General features: G+C 38.7%; 1 protein-coding gene across 1 annotated transcript in view; it reads left to right on the forward strand.

Annotated features, from left to right (window-relative positions):
- The first annotated feature begins 7,668 nt into the window (after positions 1 to 7,668).
- LOC122787839 (dedicator of cytokinesis protein 7-like) overlaps positions 7,669 to 25,981 on the forward strand; it is a 4,057,077-nt gene continuing 4,038,764 nt past the window's right edge. Inside the window, exons 1-2 of the mRNA XM_044054755.1 lie at positions 7,669 to 7,736; positions 8,357 to 8,459. Of these exons, the coding sequence (XP_043910690.1) occupies positions 7,669 to 7,736; positions 8,357 to 8,459 (171 nt within the window). The remainder of the gene's footprint in view (positions 7,737 to 8,356; positions 8,460 to 25,981) is intronic.

The following is a 25,981-nucleotide window of genomic DNA, read 5'->3' on the forward strand; positions in this document are numbered from 1 at the left end:
AGACCAAGTCTGAAACACTGACTATTTTACAGATAGCCAGGTAGTGAAGAGAGATTCAGTAGTACAATACATATGAGAATGAGACTAAGTCTGAAACACTGACTATTTTACAGATAGCCAGGTAGTGAAGAGAGATTCAGTAGTACAATACATATGAGAATGAGACTAAGTCTGAAACACTGACTATTTTACAGGTAGCCAGGTAGTGAAGAGAGATTCAGTAGTACAATACATATGAGAATGAGACCAAGTCTGAAACACTGACTATTTTACAGATAGCCAGGTAGTGAAGAGAGATTCAGTAGTACAATACATATGTGAATGATACTAAGTCTGAAACACTGACTATTTTACAGAGAGCCAGGTAGTGAAGAGAGATTCAGTAGTACAATACATATGAGAATTAGACTAAGTCTGAAACACTGACTATTTTACAGAGAGCCAGGTAGTGAAGAGAGATTCAGTAGTACAATACATATGAGAATGAGACTAAGTCTGAAACACTGACTATTTTACAGGTAGCCAGGTAATGAAGAGAGATTCAGTAGTACAATACATATGAGAATGAGACCAAGTCTGAAACACTGACTATTTTACAGATAGCCAGGTAATGAAGAGAGATTCAGTAGTACAATACATATGAGAATGAGGCCAAGTCTGAAACACTGACTATTTTACAGATTGACGGGTAATGAAGAGAGATTCAGTAGTACAATACATATGAGAATGAGACCAAGTCTGAAACACTGACTATTTTACAGATAGCCGGGTAGTGAAGAGAGATTCAGTAGTACAATACATATGAGAATGAGACCAAGTCTGAAACACTGACTATTTTACAGATAGCCAGGTAGTGAAGAGAGATTCAGTAGTACAATACATATGAGAATGAGACTAAGTCTGAAACACTGACTATTTTACAGATAGCCAGGTAGTGAAGAGAGATTCAGTAGTACAATACATATGAGAATGAGACCAAGTCTGAAACACTGACTATTTTACAGATAGCCAGGTAGTGAAGAGAGATTCAGTAGTACAATACATATGAGAATGAGACTAAGTCTGAAACACTGACTATTTTACAGATAGCCGGGTAGTGAAGAGAGATTCAGTAGTACAATACATATGAGAGTGAGACTAAGTCTGAAACACTGACTATTTTACAGAGAGGCAGGTAGTGAAGAGAGATTCAGTAGTACAATACATATGAGAATGAGACTAAGTCTGAAACACTGACTATTTTACAGATAGCCAGGTAGTGAAGAGAGATTCAGTAGTACAATACATATGAGAATGAGACTAAGTCTGAAACACTATTTTACAGATAGCCAGGTAGTGAAGAGAGATTCAGTAGTACAATACATATGAGAATGAGACTAAGTCTGAAACACTGACTATTTTACAGACAGCCAGGTAGTGAAGAGAGATTCAGTAGTACGATACATATGAGAATGAGACTAAGTCTGAAACACTGACTATTTTACAGATAGCCAGGTAGTGAAGAGAGTGGTGAGCTGGTTTGTCAGGGTTGGTACAGGGCCACAGCCAGTGACTTTTTAGGTATTTTTTGAGAGATGTTTTAAATTGGTTTATAGAATGGATTGCTGTAAGTTCGGCAGGGAGCTGGTTCCAGATTGTACCAACAGAGTTGCAAAATAAGTCTGGACAGGGGTCCAGGAAAGTAAATAATGTGGGAAGAAATAGCCAGGGAATTGTTATGGCTAGGCTTGTATAGGCCCTAGGGCTGATAGCCTAGTACCAACCTATGAACCTATAATGACTCACCTGCTGAGTTTTTAGATTTAACAGTTTGTGCCAGCATTTTGTCAGAAGAGCGAAGGGTTTTTAGGTTACTGTATGGGATAATTATATTTTGGTGTGGGTGTGCTTTCGGGCTAATAGAGGACTTTGTGGGTTATTATTAATTGGTTATACTGGATTTGAGAGGGAAACTCTAGCCAGCCTAGAGATCGTAGGTTAATACAGTGGTGGGTTCTATATGCAGAGCCTGTGGAAAATCTGGCTATGTTATTGTAGCAGCCATTGAGTTTACTGAGGTCAGTTTTACTTGGGTTTGTATAGATTGGGGAGGCATAAAGAAGGGTTGAAAGTAAATGTGTTCGAGCAATCACTGTCCTGGCAGTTGGGGATAGAAATGCCTTAATCCTGTATAGAGATCCTAGCTTTTTGTTGACTGTTTTAATGGTTTTGTCAGTGTGAGCATCAAACATAAGGCTATTGTCAACAATTACATCTAATAGTTTTGTATTACTTTCTGGGGAAATTATTGTGCCATTATTAGATGTTATGGTAAATGATGGGAGTGTAGCTTTCCGGGTGGGGGGGGAAGAGTAGCAGTTTTGTTTTATTTGGATTCAGTAGAATACACCTCTCAGTGAGCCAGTTTTCTATTACATTGAAAGTGTTTTGGGTTAAGGTCTGCAGGTCTAATGTGGAGGTGGCAGAGCAGATTAGGGTAGAGTCATCTGTATATTGAATGCAGGTTGCTTTGGGGATGACAGTATGAAGATCATTAATGAAGATGGAAAAAGGAGAGGTCCTAGTATAGACCCTTGAGGAACTCCGAGGGTGACTGGCATTAGGGACGAAAGGCTATCCTTCCATAGCACAGCTTGTTGTCTGCCACGTAGATAGGACTGAAACCAGCGTATTGCCAGGCTGTCTATGGCAAGAAGTTTTAGTGTTCGAATGAGTAGTCAGTGGTTTACCATATCAAATGCCTTAGATAGGTCAACAAAGACAACAGAGAAGAGCATATTATTATTTCGAATTTGATTTATTGTCTGAGAGAAGAATAGAAGGGCTGAGATGGTACTATGGTGGGGTCTAAATCCATGCTGGGAGGGAGCTAGGGGATTGTGCAAATTGCAGTAATGAAGGAGTTGCTTGTGGATACATTTTTCCATAATTTTGGCCAGAGGGAACAGAATGGTGATGGGCTGGTAATTTGATAGATCAGTGGAGTTACCTCCTTCGTGGAGAGGAATTACATCGGAAATTTTCCAGATGGAGGGGATATATGCTACAGAGATGGTTCTGTTAATTAATATTGAGATGGGATATGCTATTGCATCTGCAGCCTTTTGAAGATATTCAGCAGGGAGTAGGTCTGCTGATAGAGTGGTGCGTTCCAGTTTCTTGATTAAGGATTGGATACGTGATGTTGGTACAGGTTGAAGGTTAAAGGATGGGTGTGCATTGGCTATGGGGTTAATAGGGTCTAGGTTATTGGGGCCTAGTTGGTTGGCAAGGGATTTTATAGTTTCTGTAAAGAAGGTGTTGGCAATATTCTCTGGAGGTTTCTGGAGGATAGACGCAGGGGTAGGGGTAGTAGTATTACCTGGATGGAGAAGATAGTTTAAGCTGGACCAAAATTTTTGTGGTCGATTTTGATGTTTATGTTGCAGGTTACAGTAACAGTCTTTTTTGTCTAATATTATAGACTTCTTAGCATCTTATGTACATAGCAATATGTGCAGATATATTCTGTGCTTGTGATTGCAAACTGAAATGTTATGGAAATTTGAATTACAATCTAGATACTTTATAAATAGGCTTTTAGAAGCGTATACATATACATTCAGATTTCTACTTCAGTTAATGGCATATACCTTCTAGGATGTTGCTTTAAATTGAAAGTGCTTGTTCACACCAGAACAATGTATTAGTTGGTTTTAATCATGTGTCTCGAGAGGATATTTAAACTAAGAGCTGTTTTTAAAATGTATTAGACATCTGAAGAAGTGGGGTTACCCACAAAAGCACTTGTGTCGAATAAAGATTTTTATACTGGATTCTACAGCAGTCTCCATGTCATGGTGTTTTGCTTTTTACATCTGAAATATGTTATACTTCTGCATAGGTGCTTCCTACTGCAAGGAAAATTTCATTGTCCACTGCTAGTACATGCAAGAATAACTGCAGGGCTACAATTAAACTATTTGTGGTCTTCTCATAGTACGGTCTGTACAAATACCCTGTACACAGAGTCACACAACAGCAGCAGACATACCTGACAACTGAAAAGGATTTGTATAACTTAACTTTCACAATGACAGCATATTATTCCCAAAACTGTGATCTGCATCTTTAATGCTGAATTGTTCATTCACTGAATGTTGTTTGACCCTAGGTAACCTCCTTTTGGACCTGATGTAACTACTTCTTCCTTCATTTGTAGCTTACAAATGCTACCACTCCTTTCATACATATATAGTTAATTTAAAAGTTATAAAAGTTGAGGGTTCACTTCACAAGCAAGAGTTTTGCAGATTCAGTTACTGACAGCTTTGTGTACCTATAACAATGAAGTTTTTAGTTGCCTGTCTACAATCTTGCATAATAAGATGAGTCTGTTAGCCACAGGCAGGGTTTATATCACATCATTTTGAGGTTCCCTATGTTTAAAAGCCACATGCAGAAGCGGAAAAGAAGTAACAGCAGGTGGTTCTTGTGTCGATGCACGCACAGATGCAAAGGGCATTCATTTTCTTAAAGAAGAAATTTATTTTTTTTCAACTAACTGTTGTGGCTCCAGTTAAAACAATTTACAGTATGTTGAGATTTAACAATACAAGAATAATACTATTTAAATACAGGTAAAAAAAGAAAAACAAGTGGAGAGAAAAAGTACAAACAAAAATAGACAAGTAGCAATTCACAAAAAATAGCAAAGTCAGTAGCTATAAATAGGTTTTCATTCATTGTTAAGAGATTATAATTTCTGGATAAGTACCTGGAGGTCACACAGAGAAAAAAGGTTGGGACTGATACAAGCGGATTGTAATGGGAGTGAGATATAAAGAGAAAAGGAGGAGTTAGGTAAGGTCCTGACAGGAGCAGGTTTCGTTGTTAAGCAGATGGAGCTTGAGCTCTTTTTAAAAGTGTGATGGGATAGTAAATGCTTAAAGGAAGTTTATTCCAAGCTTGGGCTACTATTTGTAGAGTTTTGTAGAGTTTTCTTTGGTCTATAGATGTCCAGGAGCTGCTGGTTAGAGGTGCGGAGGGTACTAGAGGGGATGTAGGTAGAGACCAGGGAGGAGAGGCCTGGGCAGGAGGATTGTTTGTATAGAACAGAGTGTATGATTTGAAATTGTGATAGAAGGAGTCGTTAGGGGAGTTCAAGCCATTGGAGGGAGTTGACTGCAAGGCAATTGTGTGAGTTATTAGGGGAGGTGGTGATGAACCTTGCTATTTTATGGTATGTTTGTTGCAGTTTAGACAGGGTTTTGGACTGAATGTTAGTTAGGACAGGGGCAGCATAAAGAAGGGAGGGGAGGAGAAGTGCCTGTGCCAGAGAGAGTCTAGCAGTGGCAGTTAGAAATTTTCTGTTACGATAGAGCAGGCCAAGTTTCTGGTGTGTTTTTTTATAGAATGGAGTATATGTAGGCTGAATTTGAGTTCATCATCAATGATGGCACCTAAAAGTTTGGTGTGAGGTGCTGGTTGTATGATGGTATTATTTGAGGAAGTGATAACAAATGTGGACTTATGATGGGAAAGTAAACATGGAAGAAAGAGCAGGAGTTTGGTTTTCTTTGGGTTTAGAATGAGAAGATTATCAGACAGCCACCATTATGACACCAATGTCAGATGACCATTTGACATGTGTAGTGGCAACATTAAAACTAGGTGATTAGCCTAAACCCAGTAAACAATCCTCCTATGCAAGTCAGAAACAGTGCTCAGAAATAAAAGTATCATTTAGACCAACAGTGGAGTGGTCAGCACTGGTTTTATCTGGAAGTCAGCTGTAGGTGTATGTGTGTGTATGCAGTTCTGTGTTGGTATCCTTTGTATATAGCTTGGCCTGTTTTAATTGGTTGGCAGAGGTGAGTGCATTTGCAGTCACACAGATGTGCTCATGCAGTCTAAGACTGTAAGTGATAGAGGAGAACCATGCCTGCCTCTGTTTACCTCTTTTTGGAATGTGCTCTTGAAGACCAGATAGTCTTTAATGTAATGAAAGATTATACTAAGGAGGATACTGAGGGTGCATCTGTCTGCAGATCATTTTTTGGTATTTCCTTGTTTTGTTGGTCTAGTTTGCAACATAAATCTAGTCAGATATTGTATAGTGGAAAAATGACATCTTGGTTCCTTCTGTCTTTGTCATGCCCTACATTTAACATCCTAGTGGCCTTCGCCACAGCTCAGCGACTTTATACCACATTTAGTGGTGATGACCATTCTTCGATATTTCCTTTGTAAGACTTATTCAGAGCCATTTCTCAAGCATGCAGTCCACCCTTTTAGAAGTACATGACTATTTTTGTTAAATCACAATGGTTATCTCTTCATCTTTTTATCCTTTTCATCCTTAGTTGAATGGATTAGTTCCACTAGGCTAGTAGCCTCTTTTCAGGGGAGACCTGAGGTGGTCTGACTATGGGAAATGTGGCCATTAGCTACAACTAACTCAGGCATTTTAATGTTTCATCCAAGGGAAGGCATACTCAGGTGTGCAGCACCTCCCCCAGTGCAGTATAGCATTAGGGGGTGTAAGCAGTGTCAGTTTAGTGTAACCATCGTGCAAGGACCACCAAGCCTTGCAGATATCGGCCATCTCCTTCATGCATTTTGTACAGGTTTTGATGTCCTCAATGAATGGACCAACCCTGCTGTCTGCTACCCTTGTTATGATGGATACAAATATAATAAACAGGGCATGTTCAAACACTGAGCCTTGTGGCATCATGCTTACCTTTAGCTTATCGTTAAACAACCCCCGTTATCTGTTTTCTGTTAAATTATTTCAGTGCCATGGTATTTTAGATTTATGTTCTTTTCTGGGAACAGCCAGTAGAATTTATCATCCGGTATCTCTGAAGTCATGCCACTATCTATTTGGTCCTCAGTCCTGGTGGGAGAGGAGAGATAGAATGGATAAACATCATTGGCAGGTGACAGCTTCCCATGGGTATTCCTTCCTCAGATAGCCTCAAGTGTCACCTGTATATAGTGAAGAAAGCAGAAGTGGCAGTTTGCATCTTCTTGCATGTGCTTCCCTGTGGTGTCCAGCAAACTGTAATTATCATAGTCATTCCTTGTGATAATAGAGCTTACCGTCAATGATTCAAGCTAACTCCCCCCTCATCCCCATGTCAGACTCAGCCTTCAGTGCCAGAGACTACTTGGAAATCTTGACAACCAATGGAATAATTCCCTGCAAAAGTGGGTTGGCTTACATTAAATTCATTTTTTTAAAGTGCATCTTTATTCTTGCTAGTTAACATTAATTCCACAAAATATTGTAGACATTTTCTTCACTCTAAGAGCATTTATCTTTAAAGCACAGTTTAATCTTTCATCACTTTTGATATATAACTCCATTCTTCCTGGGCATCTGTCTTGTAAATATTTCTCAGTACTGAGGAGAACTTATAACTGTTCAGGCACATGTACTCTTCTTAATTTAACGTACAAGTTATCTGGGGTTAAAGCTTGTTATGTCACTCTTCTATTCAGTACTGTACAAATTAAACACTGATGCACTTTATAAATGCCAATCACCATGTAGAACATGCATAATGAAAAATATAAATGTTCTTTCACGATGAAGTCCGTGGCATTCACACTGATGTTAGCAGAACTAGTCTTCCCCTAGGAGAGGCTTATGTCAAAATTGTGGTTACAATTCACTACAAAATGAATCCAAATGAATGCAGTTCTGAAGGAAATAAGACCCTATTAAAAACAAAAGACATTGACAATGGGTAAGGATTGCTGACTGCTTCTCCCACCTGCTGCAAAGTTGCTCCCCTCGCAGCCAGTTGAATTACAGGTACCCAGAAGCCTGTTATCTGTTCTGTTTAGAATGTGCAGTATTTTGTTTGTGAATTTGAGTTTGTCTTGGCTGTAGGAAATGTGTGTGGACCTCTTATGAAAATCTTATGAAAATTCTCTAGCAATTAAAGTTTTTAACATCTCATATCTTTAACACCTATGTAAAATGCATTTCCTTAGCTGATCTTTACAAATCTCTACATATATTTGTAGAAGACTGAGCATGTCTGGGATGCTGGGATTAACTTTGACATGGTACTACAAAAGGCTGAATGTGTAAAAGAATTGAAGCATTAGTTACTTTCAACAAGCAGTTTGTGAGACCTACAACAGAAATTTTTAATTTCAAATGCTGTGGTTGTTGAATTCTTCTGCAAGGATCTGTGAGATAACTGCATTTTTGAGACAATTGTATAGTAGTGCATAGCAGAAAGTAGTGGAATGCACAACATTTCTTGTAATGGAATTAACAACATGTAAGCTATAAAGGTCCGATTGCAATGGCTGCTGAGCTGGAATGAAACAGACATATATGCTTTATTGCTTGTAGTTCTGGTATATTGACGGAGAAGAATCACGGATATCCTTTCTACAGAAGGTCTTCCAATCCAGTGAAGCAAAATTCCAGTCCAGCATTTCTGTCATCACTTAATGTAAGTATCGAGCTTTTTTTGATAAATGATATGAGTCACTCGTTTCATATCCATGATGTGAGCTGTTAAACAGTAATTAGCAAATTCAGTAAATTATAAGGAATCAAATATCATCAATGTACAGTTCAGTTTTTTGTATTGATTAACCCCCTCATTTTTAAATTTAAAGAAAATATGGTGGGCTTAAACCTATAAATGCTGTCAAATGAAAAATGTTTTGACCTATGTATGTACTTATTCATTCATCTAGATGATGGTAGAAGGGTGAGCACAGCATGTCACCCTTTAAGGAGACCCAGAATTGAGGTACAACCAGAACAGTTATAAGTATTACAAGCGCAAATAGATTACACAGTAGCAACATTTAAGAGCTACAAGGAAATTATCTGTTCAGCTGAAAAGGCTTACAAACAGTAAAAAATATAAAAGTGCAGTGGCAAAAGATAACTCATTTTAGCCCACTAAATATGTAAGTAGGATGTATGTAATGACATTTGCTTTGTTGGTCATTATTTGTAAGTAGGAAACATTTGGCATGATATTAGAGTGTAGTTATGAGAAAATGTATTCTCTAAGGCAGCTTACTTGCTCTGTATGCATAAAAAGATGTTACCAGGTGTACCGGGGCAGGTGGGAGAAGTATTCAGCAATCCTTATCCATTGAGTCTGCCAACAAAAGCATTGCAACAAGTCCTATACTGTTTAAAGCAGTTTACTGCATGTGCAAGGGGCTAGGTAGCTAAGGGTTTTAGATCCAGCTTGTGAACTCAGGCTCTTTATTACATTGCATGTCTCCCAACTCGAACCTATACATTTCCTTATGAAAACCCCTTTCCCTAATAGTACCACTACACAAGACATTTGGACACAGTGCCCATGTACTGCCCCCCCCCCCCACACACACACACAGACACACACACACAGCTCTAAAGCTGTACTCTCACCACAAACAATTACACACACACGCACTTCCACATCTAATGCTAAAACTTTTGGTATATCCCAAAGGTTCACCATTAAGACACACAGCCACTTCACTTAACGCAAAACACATCCCTTACTCAATACTAACCCTTCAGCTTTACTGAATTTGGCAAACTCTACACTCAACTAAAGTAACAACACAGCAGTTTTCTCTGTTGATGGAACCAACATTTGACGGACTAACTGTTACCTCCTAAATATTTATATGTATGTGTGTGTGCCTATATATATATATATATATATCTGTATATAGGTATATTTATTTATATATATAGCTATATATGTATATATCTTTATATATATATATATATATATATATATATATATATATATATATATGTGTGTGTGTGTGTGTGTGTGTGTGTATGTATATATTACGTATATATATTGTATGTGTATGTATATGTATCAAATGAGCACAATGTTGATTTCCAGAATATCAATGGAAAAACATTGAAAGAAGAAACTTCGACAAATAGTGCACATGCTCTGAGGATTACTTAAAAGCAGGCTAAACCAGCGGCAGGTGTTTTTGCAGGGATGGCAAGCCCCATGCACCCCTTGCTAATTATATATACTAACTCTGAGATTGCACAGTTCCTGGGGAAAGGTAATGTTCCTCTTCCTGAGAATTTTTGACCATCTGTTTCTGCAGACTAAATGGTATTTGCCAAATAGACGTCTACACTGTGCTCATTTGACCTTGTGTAAAACACCTACACATATATATGTGTGTGTGTGTGTGTGTGTGTGTGTGTGTGTGTGTGTGTGTGTGTGTGTTTATATATTCGTGTAGTTAAAATACTCTAAGTAGCATAATATTGACAGTTAATATATCGTCAGCAAAAATATCTAAATACAGACCATTGACAAAATGTAACCACATCCAATACCAATGTTTTTGCAGGAGAGCAAGCCAATCTGCACCCCTACACCTGCTAATTATATATACCAGCTCAGAGATCTCACTACAGCAGGATAAGGACAAGCCCATCTGCACCCCTACACCCCCTGTTAATTATATATGCCAACTCAGAGGTTGCACAACAGTGGGGAAATGGTATAAACTCTTCTGTACTATAACTTTGATTTTATTGATGTTTTGTGTTTAGACATTTTTGAGTTTAGATATTTCTGCTGTCAATACTTTAGCTGACAATATTATTCTGTTTTGATTATAAGTACAAACACAAACACATATATATGTATCTAGCTGTCTACCCATTTATGTGTGTTTCAACTAAGAGAGAAAACTTAAAAGAACACTTAAAAAACATTGATCTAAAAAGATTGAGTAAGCCAAAAAATGAAAACAAAACAACAACAAAAAAAGAAAAACAATATTTTCAGGGAGGCAGCCTCCTTGTACCCCACTCCCTGCTAATTTTATGTACCGACTCCAAGATCTCACTGTAGTGTGAAATGGCAAATTCCCAGACCTCTCTCTAGTGTTTTTTTGTATGAAAATCTGCCAGCAGACAGGAAAACAGCTGAAAACAGCATTCTCTCTTATGAGAATTTGCAATAGCTATTACACCCTTTGCAATATATAAATGATTCACGTAAAGTGAATAAGAATACTTTATTAATTTATTTATTTGTTTACCCTTTGTGGAAAGTATTAGTTATACTAGGTCAGCGGCATGTTTACAGGAGTAACCCGAAGTGGTATGAATACAGACTAGGGGAAATTTGGCCAGGGCACATACTCGATGCTAACAGTTAACAAAGGACAAACTGGAGTTAAATGGAGTGTATACTAACAATCAGGTGAAATTTGTTCATGGTTGTTATCATATAATGGAAGGTGGGATGGTTAAAACACTGGTATTCATATAATATAAGGTATCTTCATCTTGAGACAGTCAGCCTCATAAGAACATTGACATTTGCACTTAGTTGTTGAATAATACTTCAGTTTAAATTTAATTTCTAGTAGTCTTTTCTGACACATGGGAGGAAGTGGTTTCATTTAATAGTTTGGACCCTTTAGAGCTGAGCTTCTTTAAACTAGAGAAGCCTTGGTAGTGTTTTTTTAATTAACAGGAAAACACCTTTGCCATTTTATTAACCATCTCAGTTAGCAATAAAGACATCAAAAATTGAAATGTGGACAGAATTCCTGCTTGAACCAGATGTCTGTAACTGCTTGGACATAATTTTTCAGGATTCCAGAGAGTCCCTCTTGTTTCTAAGACCACAGACATTTCAGTGACCAGTTTTAGCTGAACAGAGGTCGGAATGTCTGAACTGTTATCACACATGCATTTAGTTGTAGGACTGGGGAGGGTTATACCTGGGCCACAAATGGCATGTGTATCCTTAAAGAAGATTTCAAGATAGTTGGAAACCCAAACAATTTTTTTGTTTGTTTTTAACTCATTTGGAAGGTGGGCACAAATGTAAAGCATATAAATACTCAGTTTTTGAAATGTAATAATAATAATTAATAATAATAATAATAATAATAATAATAATAATAATAATAATATAAAGCTTAGTGGTGTAGTCTGTTACATAGATTAAAAGAAATTTAGTGAAGTTAATATATTTCTTACATGACTTGTAAAGTTAGCACAGAATAAAGTAAACAGAATTGCAGTTTAGACACAAGTCAAGATAAGCAGCAGTTCCAAGTTTAAACAACGATTGTCTAAAGGAACTAAAACAGTTCTGCTTATGAATTATGCAGAAGTTTAAAGTGCTGATAATATAATCACCAGAGTTTAACATAATAATGATTTTAATCACAGATACTCTTGATTCACCTTAAAGTCATATGAGTAAAAACAAGGATACAGACTGGAGAAATCAGACAGGCATGTCTAAAACTCCAAAATCATGAGTTTACATTAGATTCCCCCAAGGTTAGAAGCAGTAGAAATCAGAGTGGATAAAAACAGGACCAGTGACTAAAAGTGACCTATTTAACTTGTAGTCAAAGTAAATATAGTCGGAAATGGTGGTGATAAATTACGTTTAGAGTGTAACTGTTTCATGTATGCTCCATTAAGATATGAGGTGAATCGGCCTGAACATGCACCAGACATAACATTTATAACGTGAGATGAAGTATTTTAAACAGAATTATGGAACTTGTTATCTGAATGCTAATTTTATACTGTTTTATTTCGACCATTGCCTACCCCTTGCATACAGATTTCATTTTTGATTATTCATTCATTTATAGACCATTTTTTTCACCAGAATCCAAGGCAGAACTACAAATGATAGGTAAACATCATTAGTTGCTGTATTAGATTCAGAATGCTGCTGTTCTTCTTCTTCTTCTTTCAGCTTTTCCCGGTTAGGGGTCACCACAGCGGAACTCCGGTCTGCTAATGATTGGCAGTAGATTTTTATGGTGCCGAGGTGCCAGCCTGATGCCCAACCTTCAATGAAGGCACACCCATTCACGCATGTCTTTTGAATGCCACTCAACCGCAGGGAGGACATGCAGACTCCACACGGAAGGCGCTCCAACCGAGAATCGAATGGGAGAACCTCTTGCTGTGAGGCGACAACGCTACCATTGCACCACTGCTCTAATGTGCAGTAAAGGCTGTACACTAGCTGGGATGAACTCTGTAATGCACTGAAATACTTATTACAAATAATTAACAAGGAAAAGTGAGTTTAAGGAGAGCATATTGTAATAAGAGCAAACAGGGAAGCAAATAAATGAAACAGCAGGTGGTAGCCTATGTACAACAGTGCTCTGTAGCAGTGCACACTGGAATACAGAAAGGGGGACATCATGTAGGTGGAGCTCACTACCTTTGTAAGTAGAGCAGTCTTAATAGTGTCTCCTATTGATCCATGTAGATGCCCAGTATGACCCAGCACTCATGGACTGGATATTTTGTCTCATGGTCTTTCCCATTGTGGCATTCACTAAAAGCCTATCCTCTGATAGGATCGTCTAATAAAAGACACCATAACATCTGTAATACAGGTGGCATGGAGGGAAATATGCGAATATCAATGTACATGTGGTAATCTCTGCATCCTGTTCCAAACAATAAACAGTACATGTTGTTGTTCCTCTGTCTTGCCTTTATTAACTGACCTCTCACAGTGCCATGCAGAGTCACTCACTGCTAGTAAATCTTAGTGAAACTGCATGGAATGCTTTGTCATAAATGTATGCCAGTGTAGTGTTTTCTGTCATTTTCACATTCCATGATCTACCCATATATCAGAGTACTAATGGAGAGATGATAAGTCAGCAAGCAAAGGCGAGTAGTATTGCTGAAACTGAATTAATCCTCAAGTCTTGGTGAGTAAATTCACAAGGTGCACTGTGTTTTTCACAAAATCTCACCAAGACAACACTGATATATACAGACTGTATTTTATATAGCATATATCATGGACAGAAGTAGGTCTAAATTTAAAAAAGATAGCTGAGTGCACAAGACTCAGGATAAACAAGTGTCCAATCCTGGTAGGCGTACTGGTCCCAGGACTGGAAAAAAATGACACTGTAGAATCCTCAAAATACAGAAACATTCCTGCAATGAGGCTAGGCCAGGCCCAGGGGGAGGATAGCTGTCCTGTTGTAGAAGGAAGTAGCAGTCCACAAAAAACAAAAAAAAACTGATAGGCCAAAGAAGAGCCATAAAGATGATAGAGTGGACTATTGAGGATAAGAAAGAAATTATGTATTGTTACTATTATGCAAAAAGCCCAGAATTTCCAGATACATGATATACAAAAAGTTTAAGAGAGAAATTAGAGGAAGGGAAAGTACTTTCACAAAAAAAAATGTCAGAAGCCTCAAATAAAAATTGTGTTCATTAATACAACAGATTTGTGAAAAACATTATATAGACCAAGAATGTTTGATCTGGTTGGAAAAAGAAGCATCCGAGGAATTGTGAAAATATAAACAACAAAACATAGAGATTTTTGAAAAGTACAAAAAAGAAATATGGATATAGAAAAGGAAGAGATATTTGTCATGGTGCAATATTTATGCAAAGTCAAAAGCCAAATTAATCAATATAAAAAGGCAGCCCCAAAGATATTTAAAGAGAAATACAGGCAAAGACATCCAGATATGGAAAATTTCACAATAAAAAAATACACAAAGAGAAATGTAGAAAAGAAGATCAGTAAAGCAGAAGTAAAAAATAGAAGCTGAAGTGATGGAGTGTCTGTGAAGTGAAGGATTTGGTGTAGGAATTCTAGCACAGGTTGCATCACAGCATGATGGAACAAGCCCCCAAAATAAAGAGAAACAGGAAGATCAGGAGACATCTGAAGAAGGAATATGGACATGGGGAAGAAAGGGATTTAATATGGTGCAATATCTATGCAAAGGAGAAAGCAAAACTAACCAATACAAAAAGAGCAGCACCAAAGATATCTGAAGAGAAATACAGGCAAAGGAATTTGGACATGGAAAACTTTACAATAAAAAATAAGAAAAGTAGAAAAGAAGATTAGTAATGGGAAGTTAAAGAAATAGAAATTGAGGTTATGGATGGAGTACCTCGAAAGTGAGGGATTCGGTGTGGAAAATCTAACTCAGAAAGCACTGCATCAGGATAGAGCAATAGACATCCAAACTAAGGAGAAACCAATGGAAGAGGAAGAAAATGAGCAGTTGCCATATGAAGATATTTTGGAGCATTCCACAGGAAACCAGTATAAACCTTCACTTGAAGTTGAACAGCAAGGGAAGGAACAGGAAACTGTGGCAACTGGCTTAGTCAATGTTGAAGAGTGAGAGGCCAGTGAGTTCCCATATGAAGAGCAACAGAGGTCACAGGATGAAATTAAAGAGAATGTGCTACAGGAAGATGCTATATAACTATAACTCTCTATGGAATGTCAGCAGGAAATGGAGAACAAAAAATATGCCCTCACTTTAGAAGAAAATGAGTTAAGAGGAGAGTTGCTTGATTTAATAGAGATAGACATATTAAGATCAATGAAAGAAATAGACTGCAGAAGGTCAAGAAAACCCAAAAAGTCAAAAGTCTGCTAAAACAAATGAACACAATAATTAGGACTGTCCATAGACATCCATACAATATTATAGAAGTAAACAGGAAATATTACTGTGTAGCTAAATTAATAACAGATACAATTCTACCACACAAACACATGGTAGTAAGGGAAAGGAAGGGGAGAAATTGAATACCATCATGGAGGTACTGAATAGAGAAAACTATAAAGCAATTAAGACAAGAAGTGTCACGGTTAAAAGAGTATAGAAGAGGGAACAGATCAACAAAAATACTCAGAAAGATAGACGTGATAAAAGCAATGCATAGTATTATAGTAGATCAGGATCTGTCTTGCACTATTACAGATATCTCATCACAGGCAAAAAAACTTAGAAGATACACAGATGAATATAAAGGAAAAGTACAAATTAAACAATTTATTGATGATTCCAAAATGTTCTATAGAGAATAGAGGAACAAGGCAAAAGGAACTGAAATACCACCCAAAACAGAAGAAAGAAATACATTTTGGAGAAATATTCATGAAGATCCTGTGGAACATAAGAAAGTTCCTAAATGGATAGAAGAAGTAAAAGAAAGAATAAGAAGTTCAGAGGAATAGGATATGAAATGGGATGAAGTCATGACCAGAGAGAGATTGCAATAAAGTTAAGAAAAGCCTCCAGTTGGAAAACCCCAGGCCTAGATGCAGTACCTAACTTCTGGCTAAAAGTATTAACATCTTTGCATGAAGATTTAGCCATGAGTAAGAACTATTTATATGCGCACTCTGAACAGACACCAACCTGCGTAACAACAGGAAAAGTAATGTCCCTACTTAAGAGTGAACCTGCAAGTTATCCTAAAAATTATAGACCAATAACTTGCCTTATGATGACATATAAACTATACACCAGACCCGATGTTGACAGAGAGTATAGTCATTTAGAAGGAAATTCAGTAGTGGCAATAGAACAAATGGGTACTAAAAGAAAGTCATATGGAATAAAGGATCATTTGTTGCTAAATAAAGTCATAATGGAGAACTTTAAAAAGGTGAAGAATCTAAGTATGGCATGGATTGACTACAAAAAAAAGCATTTGATAGTATTCCACATTCATAGATAAAAGAGTGCTTAAAAATGTATAAGATACACCCTATACTGATCAACTACATTACAGTGACCATGAAACAGTGGCAGTCCACTTTTCAATTAAGCCATGATAAAGGACAAATTATTATTCCAGGGATAAAAATTCAAATGGGGATATCCCAGGGTGACTCCCTGTCACTGCTACTATTCTGACTTGCCCTTAACCCATTAAACTGTTTACTTAGATTAGACCATGGCTATTATTTGGTTGGTAGAACATGACAAAGTGTAAAGACCTCTAATCTTCACTGTGTCGATGATTTAAAACTGTATAGCTCATCAGATGAGGAACTGAAAGCACAATTGCAAGTAGTCAAAACTTTTTTAGATGATTTAAGAATGTCATTGGTCTTGATAAATGTGCAAAAGCAACATTTAAAGCAGGAAAGCTGCAGCACCAAGAAAATGTCAGTTTGGAACTTGAGCAAGATGGAGTGTATAAATATTTGGGAATTGATGAAGGATCAACAATAAAACATGAACAAATGTGAGTATAACTTAGTGAAGAATATTTCAGAAGACTTAAATTCATTCTGAAAACAGCATTGACATCTAGGAACAAAATTCAAGCTATAAAACAATTTGCTCTTCCTGTCGTAACTTACAGTTTTGGAATGACTGACTGGCCCCAAAATGTGTTTAATAGATTAGACAGGAAAACAAGAAGGATGCTTCATGCTCACCAAATGATTTATAAAAATCAGTGCATACCAAGAGTATATATTCCCCATTCCGAAGGAGATATGTGCCTCGTTGAAATTGATTACATGTATAGATCTGCAATCGTGGGACTACATACATATATGCTGACCTCACAAGACTCAAATATAGTGAAAGTATTGAAACATGAGGAAAATAGATCTAAGATGACTTCCCTTCTTAGTCTAGCAGAAGCATAACGACATCAAGCGGGAATGGACATCAAACCAGTAGTAGACAAAAATCAGGCAGCAGCTGAATGTGCCAAAAAACAAAAGAAAGAATATAAGGTGAAGGATCAGACAAGAAGGGAAGAAATTTGGAAGATGCATAAAATAATTGCAAGTATAGAAAACTCCTGGAAGAACCTCGTGTTAATCACAAGAATAATTTATGGAGAGGCGATGTCAAACCAAAAGATGAAAGGTTAATATTTACGGCCCAAGACACCGGGCTATATACATGTTGGTTTACACAGTCCATTGAACATATGAGATAAACAGACAAATGTAGGTTTTGTAAAACAGAATTGGAAACAGTCACACACCTCGTTGCTGGTTGTGGTTTACTAATGATAGAAGGACTGTATACTGAAAGGCATAATAATGTGGCAAAACTGTTGCACAGGGGATTGTGCAAATATTATAATATTGAAGTAGCTAAAAAACACTGGAAACATGAGCCACAAAGCATCACAGTAAATGATGGTCTACATCACATGGGATCAGTCATTACCAACAGTTCAAAAGATAGATGCAAGAAAACCAGACCAGCTGGCCAACACCCCCACAAGAGGTGATATCTTGGACTTGGTATTAAGCAGCATGAGTAACTACTGCAGCATTCCTACAGTGTCATCCTCCCTTGTAAGATCCAACCACAAAGCGGTCACTTTCAAAGTCACCATCTCCCATGAACCCCCCCTCCTTTGCTAGGGTCAAACATAAAAACTTCTCTACGGCTGATTACAACCTCCTGAGGGAGGGTATAAACAGCTTCATAGCCCCCTCCCCCTCTGTAGGAACTGGCACAAATGTCCAAACCTACACCAAAGTACTATACACGCATTTATATAACTGCATGGAATCAGGAATACCTGGCAGGACAAAATCATCCTCCACAAGGAAGAGTAAACATGTCTGGTGGACATCTGCAATAAACAAACTCCATAATAAAAGGAATAAATTGCTGTCTACGACCAAGAAGGAGCAGGTGCCTAATTGGAAGCAGTCTCATCTTAGCCTGTACAACCAAATAAGAGCACTAGTGAAATCCTCCAAACCAAACTGAGTCCAAACTGGCCCCATCTACTAATGACAATCATAAAATCTTCTTCATATATGTCCTCAATCTCAAAGGAAGCACTCAGAGCTGCTCAGAACTGGTGGTCAGGGACATCACATACACAAATGCCATATATATAGCCAACCTGCTGGCAGACAGGTTCAGTGAAAACTTCACCTCTCTGTCCCCCCCATCAGTAAATCAGGACTTCCCCAGCACCTGCCCCCTCCCCTTATATCTAGGAATAAGTCATCACTGCCCTCTCAAAGGTAAAAAATACAGCCTCCATGGGACCTGATAACATCCCAGGCTGCATCCTACATAAACTCAGGCAGGAACTTACAACACCATTAGGCACCCTATTCAACCAAAGCCTGAGTACTGGCTTTGTCCCAACCGGGTGGAGGACAGCCATTGTCATATCTTTGCACAAAAGTGGATCGTCCACCAATCCAAGTAATTATAGACCTATCAGCCTAACTAGCCTGATCTGGAAGGCCATGGAACAGATTATCATGGACCTAATTAACAAGGACATTGGCAACCACCAAACACTCGATTCCACACAGATTGGTTTCATCAAGGAAATGGTCATGCCTGTTAAATTTGGTTGACTTTTTTGAGACAATCACCAAAGCCATGGACAAGGGGAAGACGGTGCACACCAATCTACCTTGACCTGGCCAAAACCTTCAGTACTATTCCCCACTCGGGTGTAATAAAATCTCTCAACTAGGCATCAATCTGTATGTTAACAGATGGGTAACAAACTGGCTCACTGATAGAACCCACCTAGTCAAAATAGGGGAAGCAACCTCAAGCAGTAGACCTGTAACCAGTGGTGTACCCTAGGAATCAGTCTTGGGGCCTCTGTTATTTGGGATATACTTTTCTGAGGTGCAGGCCAAAACCAGTGGGCTATGGCTGACCAAGTTTGCAGATGACTGCAAGCTGGGTGCTGTCATCAGTTCCCCTAGAGATATGGACATCCTCCAAGAGGGTCTCAGTCAAACAAATGACTGGTTCTAGAAACATGGCCTCAAACTGAATGCCAAAGAATGCATCATCATTCCCTTTGGGGAGAGTGACATCCCCACAAATTATCCCATTAATAACAAGTTCCTAAGCTCACAATCAGTCATGTGGGACATGGGCACCCAGGTTGATAGCAAACTGACTTTTGATAACGATATTGCCTCCATTGTACAAAAAGCTTTCTACATGGCTCACCTCATCAGGAAGGATATCTCATCCTGGGACAAAGAGGTCATAACATCCCTGTATTCTTCCCTTATAAGACCCATTATTGAATACAATGCCCCTTTCTGCACGTACCTCACAAAGCACATGCAACAGCTGGAGAGACCACAGAGGTTCCTCACCAGGAGAATCCAGAGCCTCAAACATCTACCCTACACAGATAGACTAAAAGCTCTGTCCCTTGACTCATACTCATACAGACTCCTCAGAGGTGACCTCTGTCTGACATACAAAGCAATCTCAGACCCTGCCTTGATGGGACTGCTGCATATCCACAAGTCAAGCTCCACTCGAGTAACCTACACGTATGACCTCAGCCAGGTCTGTGACATCAGTAGGACTTGTTGGCGGGACAGATTTGTGCCTCAGAGACTGCCCCTTTTGTGGAATAGACTCCCTCTCCATGTCAAGCAGAGTACCTCATTAATCCTTTTTAAGCGCAACCTGGATAACTGGATGGGGAGCAGAAAATACACCCCTGGGTTTCCACTTGTTTCCCTGCTGGACAGAGGCATCAGGTGCTGACTTGTCGGAACATGGGCTAATTTTTTTTACTAGGTTTGAAGGGTCTCATGGCCAATAGCCTAATAACTTCCTATGATCATATATAATCGTCCATGAAGAGAAGACAAAAGTAGCATTGATCATTGAAATCACTACACTCAGTGACTACAGTGTCTTGTGTACACAGAGACAGAAAGTTATAAAATATCAGGATTTGCAGGCAAAAACAAGAGCAATGTGGAAGAAAGATACTCAGACTGTTCCAATTGAAGTAGGAGAAATGGTTCTTATTCAAAAGAATCTACAATCATATTTAGCTTTGTTACCAATACATGTAACCATGTACGAATTGCAGAAGGAGTCATTATTGGGCACATTGTGGGTGCTGCAAAGAGCACTTCTGGCTGACATCAAAGATTGAAACAGTACTGTTTTCATGACCTTTAGTTGTACTTTGACTTAGGAATGGGGTCCAGTCTCATCATGGTATTAGAAACCCAAAATATTTGGATAAATTAAAAACAGAGTACGAAAACAGGAAACATGAGCCACAAAGCATCATAGAAAATTATGAAGCCTGCATCACATAGGATCATTCATTACCAACAGTTCTAAAGATAGATGCAAGAAAAACAGATATAGTGGTCCATGAAAAAGAAGACAAAAGTAGCATTGCTCATTGAAATCTCTACACCCAGTAATTACAGTGCCTTGTGTACAGAGAGACACAAAGTCATAAAATATCAGGATTTGCAGGCAGAAATGAGAGCAGTGTGGAAGAAAAATACCCAGTCAGTTCCAATAGTAGAAGGAGCAACAGGTCTTATAAAAAAGAATCTACAATCGTATTTAGATATGTTACCAATACATGTAACTCCGTACGAATAGCAGAAGGAGTCTTTACTGGGCACATTGCGGCTGCTGCTAAGAGCACTTCTGGCTGACATCAAAGATTGAGGCAATACTATTTTCATGAAGTTTAATCATACTTTGAATTAGGAATGGGGTCTATTCCCGTCTTGGTATTAGAAACCCAGAAGACTTGGAGAAATTAAAAACAGTACGTGTGTAGAACTGAAATTATTTGTGGATACTTTATATAATATTGCAGTACATTAGGGGTAGGTGTACTTAAATCTTTAGTATGTCCCACCACAGTGTGCTAACAGTTGTAAATTCTGCTCTGCATGTCTCAGGTGTGATCACAAGATGCATGTCGTACATGTTTTCCTATTGGTATGCTGTAATAGGGATTGATCAGTGGTAAGGTCTTACCTCTAAGTGAAGTGCCTTGCACTGCATTCTGGAGGTTCGATATTGCATTTCGTACCAATGAGTTTGGTAGGTAGAGCAAAACAAAGAGCAGCACAGCTACTGGAGTAACTAATACATCCATTTTTTTTCTTTCCTTTTTTTTGAAAGTGCAGTTCCTCCTACTAATACAGATAATCATCAATTTTATTTACGCACTGAGTTTGGGTTATACTGTAATATGGCAGTGCTGTGTGCTTATACACACTCTAGCCTTCTGTTTCTTCTTCCATATGCCTCACTTTCAGTGGCAGCAATTACATTAATTTGATGCACTACAAATAGGTAGCCACATAAATGGGCACAATCATACACAATACATTTTAAATAAATCTCTGGTGGCTCACATCTATGAAAAAAGAACAACACTAATGTGAGTTATAAAGTGGTGCTATTTTAAAAAGGGAAGATATTTCTTTAAATCAATCACACTACTATAAGAGGACTGTGCCATAATGGGACTGTGTGTAATACATATTTATAACCATGGCTGGGAAGGTGATCTAATTTGGTTACTTAAGCGGTATCCTGCTGATCAAGTGGCACCCCTTTATCTGAAGTAAAATATTGTTTAATTACTTATAGGTTCATAGGTTGGTACTAGGCTATCGGACCTAGGGCCTATACAAGCCTAGCCATAACAATTCCCTGGATATTTCTTCCCATAATATTTACTTCCCTGGACCCCTGTCTAGCAGGGCGACTGATGTGATCCTTGGGGTGAATTTCCTATCTATATATATATATATATATATATATATATATATATCTATATATATATATCTAATAGTCAAGGTTCCTTTTGAAAAGGGACAAGGAGGCGCTCTGCTTGACATGTGTGGGCAGTCTGTTCCAGAGTATGGGGAGTCTCTGTGTCAGGAACCTATCCCTCCAGCATGTTTTGTTCATTGTGATGACAAGCTTTAGATCCCCTGGAGCGTGTGGCTCTGAGGGATTTCTTTAAGTGGAGCATGTCCAACAGCTCAGGGTTTAACATGGCCTTGTATGTTAAGCAGAGATTGCCTCTGAGTAGACGATATGCCACAGAGTATAGCTGGAGTTTTTTTAGACGGTCAGCATAGGGCATCTGCTTTAGGTCTGTGATTCTTTTAGTGAGGTATTTCTGCGCCCTTTCCAGCTGTTGCAGATGTCTGGTGAGGTACATACCAAACGGAGCATTGTACTCTATAATGGGTCTAATGAGGGATGAGTACAGTGGGACAATGACCTCCTTTTTTCTGGATGAAAAGCCCTTAGTGATGAGGTGTGCCGCATAGAAGGATTTCCTGACTGTTGTGGCAATGTAGTTATCGAAGGTGAGACCACTGCCCACCTGTGTCTCTAAGTCTACTTCCTGCTTAATACCACCACAGTACCTGCATGGATGATTCCTGCTTAAAACTACCACAGTACATGTATTGATGGCTCCTGCTTAATACTTCCACAGCACATGTATGGATGGTTCTTGCTTAATACTGCCACAGTATCTGTATAGATGATTCCTGCTTAGTACTACCACAGTACTTGTATGGATGGTTCCTGCTTAATACTACCACAATACCTGTATGGATGGTTCTTGCTTAATACTGCCACAGAACCTGTTTCATGTGGGTCTCTATTACTACGTTGAAAGACCTTTACGTCAAACACCTCTCCATTGACATGAAACTGTCAAAATTCACCTCTGTGAATCATGGAATTTTTCCCAGAGCAATGCAACAATCGCCCCATACCACAATGGAACATGCACTTCACTAAATCATACCCACCCATGCCATCCACTTCCCCCCAGCTATATAAACCAACTCAGAGATTGCACTACAGTGGAGAAAAGGGCAAAGTTGTGGAGTTGGCCATCTACTTCCTAACCCTGGGAAAAATTCCACGATTCGTGGAAGTGAATTTTGACTGTTTTATGTCGATGCAGAGGTGTTTGACATAGTAATATAGACCCCTTAATATCACCATAGTACCTGTGTGGATGGTTCCTGCTTAATACTACCACAGAACTTGTTTGGATGGTTCCTGTTTAATACTATCACAGTACCTGTATGGATGGTTCCTGCTTAATTTTAGCAGAATACAGGTATGGTGATTGCGGTGGTGGTGCTGCGGTAGCGTTGTCGCCTCATAGCAAGACGTTGTCCCGTTCGATTCTCAGCTAGAGCGTCTTCTGTGTGGAGGCATATGTGAATGGGGCATGCCTTCGTTTAAGGCTGTGCGTCAGGGCTGGTAACCCAGTACGTAAAAATCCACTACCAATCATTAGCGGACCGGAGTTCTGTTGTGGTGACCCCTAACCGGAAAAATCCGAAAGACACAAACAAAAACAGGTATGGTTGGTTATTGCTTAATACTTCCACATACACTGCTATTATGCACTGCATCACACTTACAAGAGTTGTGCTACACCTGCTGGCAACACACCATGCACTGACAGGCTGGGCATGGCACCATTATCTTTGATTGTATTGTACAATTATGTAATTACTAATGGGTTTAATATTTGTAATTTAAAGTGTCTGGGCACCAACATTAGGGGTATTAGCACCATGAGAATTTCACTGCTGCTGGAAAGAAGGTAATTCTCTAGACCTTGTGGGAACATGGTCTGACTTAGCTATAGTGTGTAAAGGGTAGATACTAATGTAACCACCTATGGCATGTGGTCATCCAGTATGTTAATGATGTAGGTGGTCACAAGTGGTCTGTGCAGTTACACAAGAGAAACTTCACTGACATGCATGACCATGCAAGTAAGAAAACAGAGAATATTGGTGCTTCATGCATTGGCAGTGGGTTCCACTGGTAGTGTTGGTATGTCCATCCTGCTAGTTGCAGAGTCATTCCATGTCTCCCTAGTTCATCCAGATGAGGTACACATAGTTTCAGCGGGGAGCTTGGCAATCACTGAGCCAACTAAACATAGTTCAATGTGTTCCTGATGACACATGTCCATTCTGTTCCACATAAGTTTGGTGGACAATAATAATGCCACTTAAGGTGTCCAAAGTGTGTGTGTGTGTGTGTGTGTGTGTGTGTGTGTGTGTGTGTGTGTGTGTGTGTGTGTGTGTGTGTGTGTGTGTGTAAGTGTGTAGCAGCCATGTAGGTATCTGGCAAGTCCAGTGCCATGGTCATACTGCATAGCCATCTGTTTAGCAGTGTAGTCACAACACAAACAATTTATTGCAAGACCATTTGGTACCCGGCAGGTGAATTCTTCACGAGTGGTGATAGGATAGCTGTTCTGCCATGCCCTGTGTGCATGTATGACCAGTGACACTGTCCTATATGTCCCCATCACTTTTGTAAAAATGGGTAAACATTTGATATTTAGAGACTCATTAGTTTGAGGCCTGCAATAGCAAGACTGAATGATGAAAAACGAGGTATTGCATATATTAAGTCTGATATGGCTATTTTTCAGAATATTCCCCTTTCTCTCAAAGTATGGTGGTTTTAGAATTGACATATATAAATGTGGAGGGAATGTGGGACTTGTCCCCTGTACAAAAACAACTTTTAAGGAGAACAGTAATGTTCAGCATTTACTGTGCTCATGTATTTTTGGACTAATTTATTTGCACCTCAGAGTTGCAGTAGAGAACTCTGTAGATGATGATGAGCCCAGGTGAACTCATCTCCAGCCAGCTGCTTCACTTGATAGTAAGGCACATTGCATTTTTGAATTTCTTAACAGAAATGGCCTATTATTTCATTCACTTTCAACCTCATACTAGAAACAATTAGAAATAAGCTTCTGCTGTATTGCAAACTGGCTAAGTGTTGTCTTTCTGATGTTAAGTGTCTAGCAAATATATTCACAAGTTTCTACAGGCTTTTTATTTTAGGATTCATTGATAGCACTTAATTTTTTTCCTGCTGCATTTATATTTGGCTAAGTGTTGTCTTTCTGCTGTTAATATGCAGCAAATATATTAACAAGTTTCTACTGATTTTTTGCTGTAGGATGCAGTGAAAGCACCTAACCTTTGATGTTAAGTTGTCTATCTCACCTTTGTTCTTGCTGGTTGGGATCGGAACTGATCCTTGGCTCCAACTCGACCACCTTCTATAGCTCGAGAGCTGTTTACTGGCTCGAGGCTACCCCTTATCCCATGATGCCTAGTGCTAGCTACCAGATCTCGTTTGCCGCTTCAGCTGCGAGGTGTCGTTTTTCTGGCTCAGGCTTGTATTGACTTTCTTATAGAACTTTTTTTCTGAGAAATAATCTTTTCTCTTAGTGGGTATTGTTAACTTTTAGTTTTACACTTGTTGTAGTAGTTAAGTGTATTTTTGTAGTTCCTTCTCTCCCCCTTAGAACTCATTTTAATTAGAGAGTTCTCCCCCTCCCCCTCCTTATCCTTTT

This window comes from Protopterus annectens, chromosome 13.part0, assembly GCF_019279795.1.
Source record: "Protopterus annectens isolate FY-2018-M chromosome 13.part0, PAN1.0, whole genome shotgun sequence".
Taxonomy (NCBI): domain Eukaryota; kingdom Metazoa; phylum Chordata; order Ceratodontiformes; family Protopteridae; genus Protopterus; species Protopterus annectens.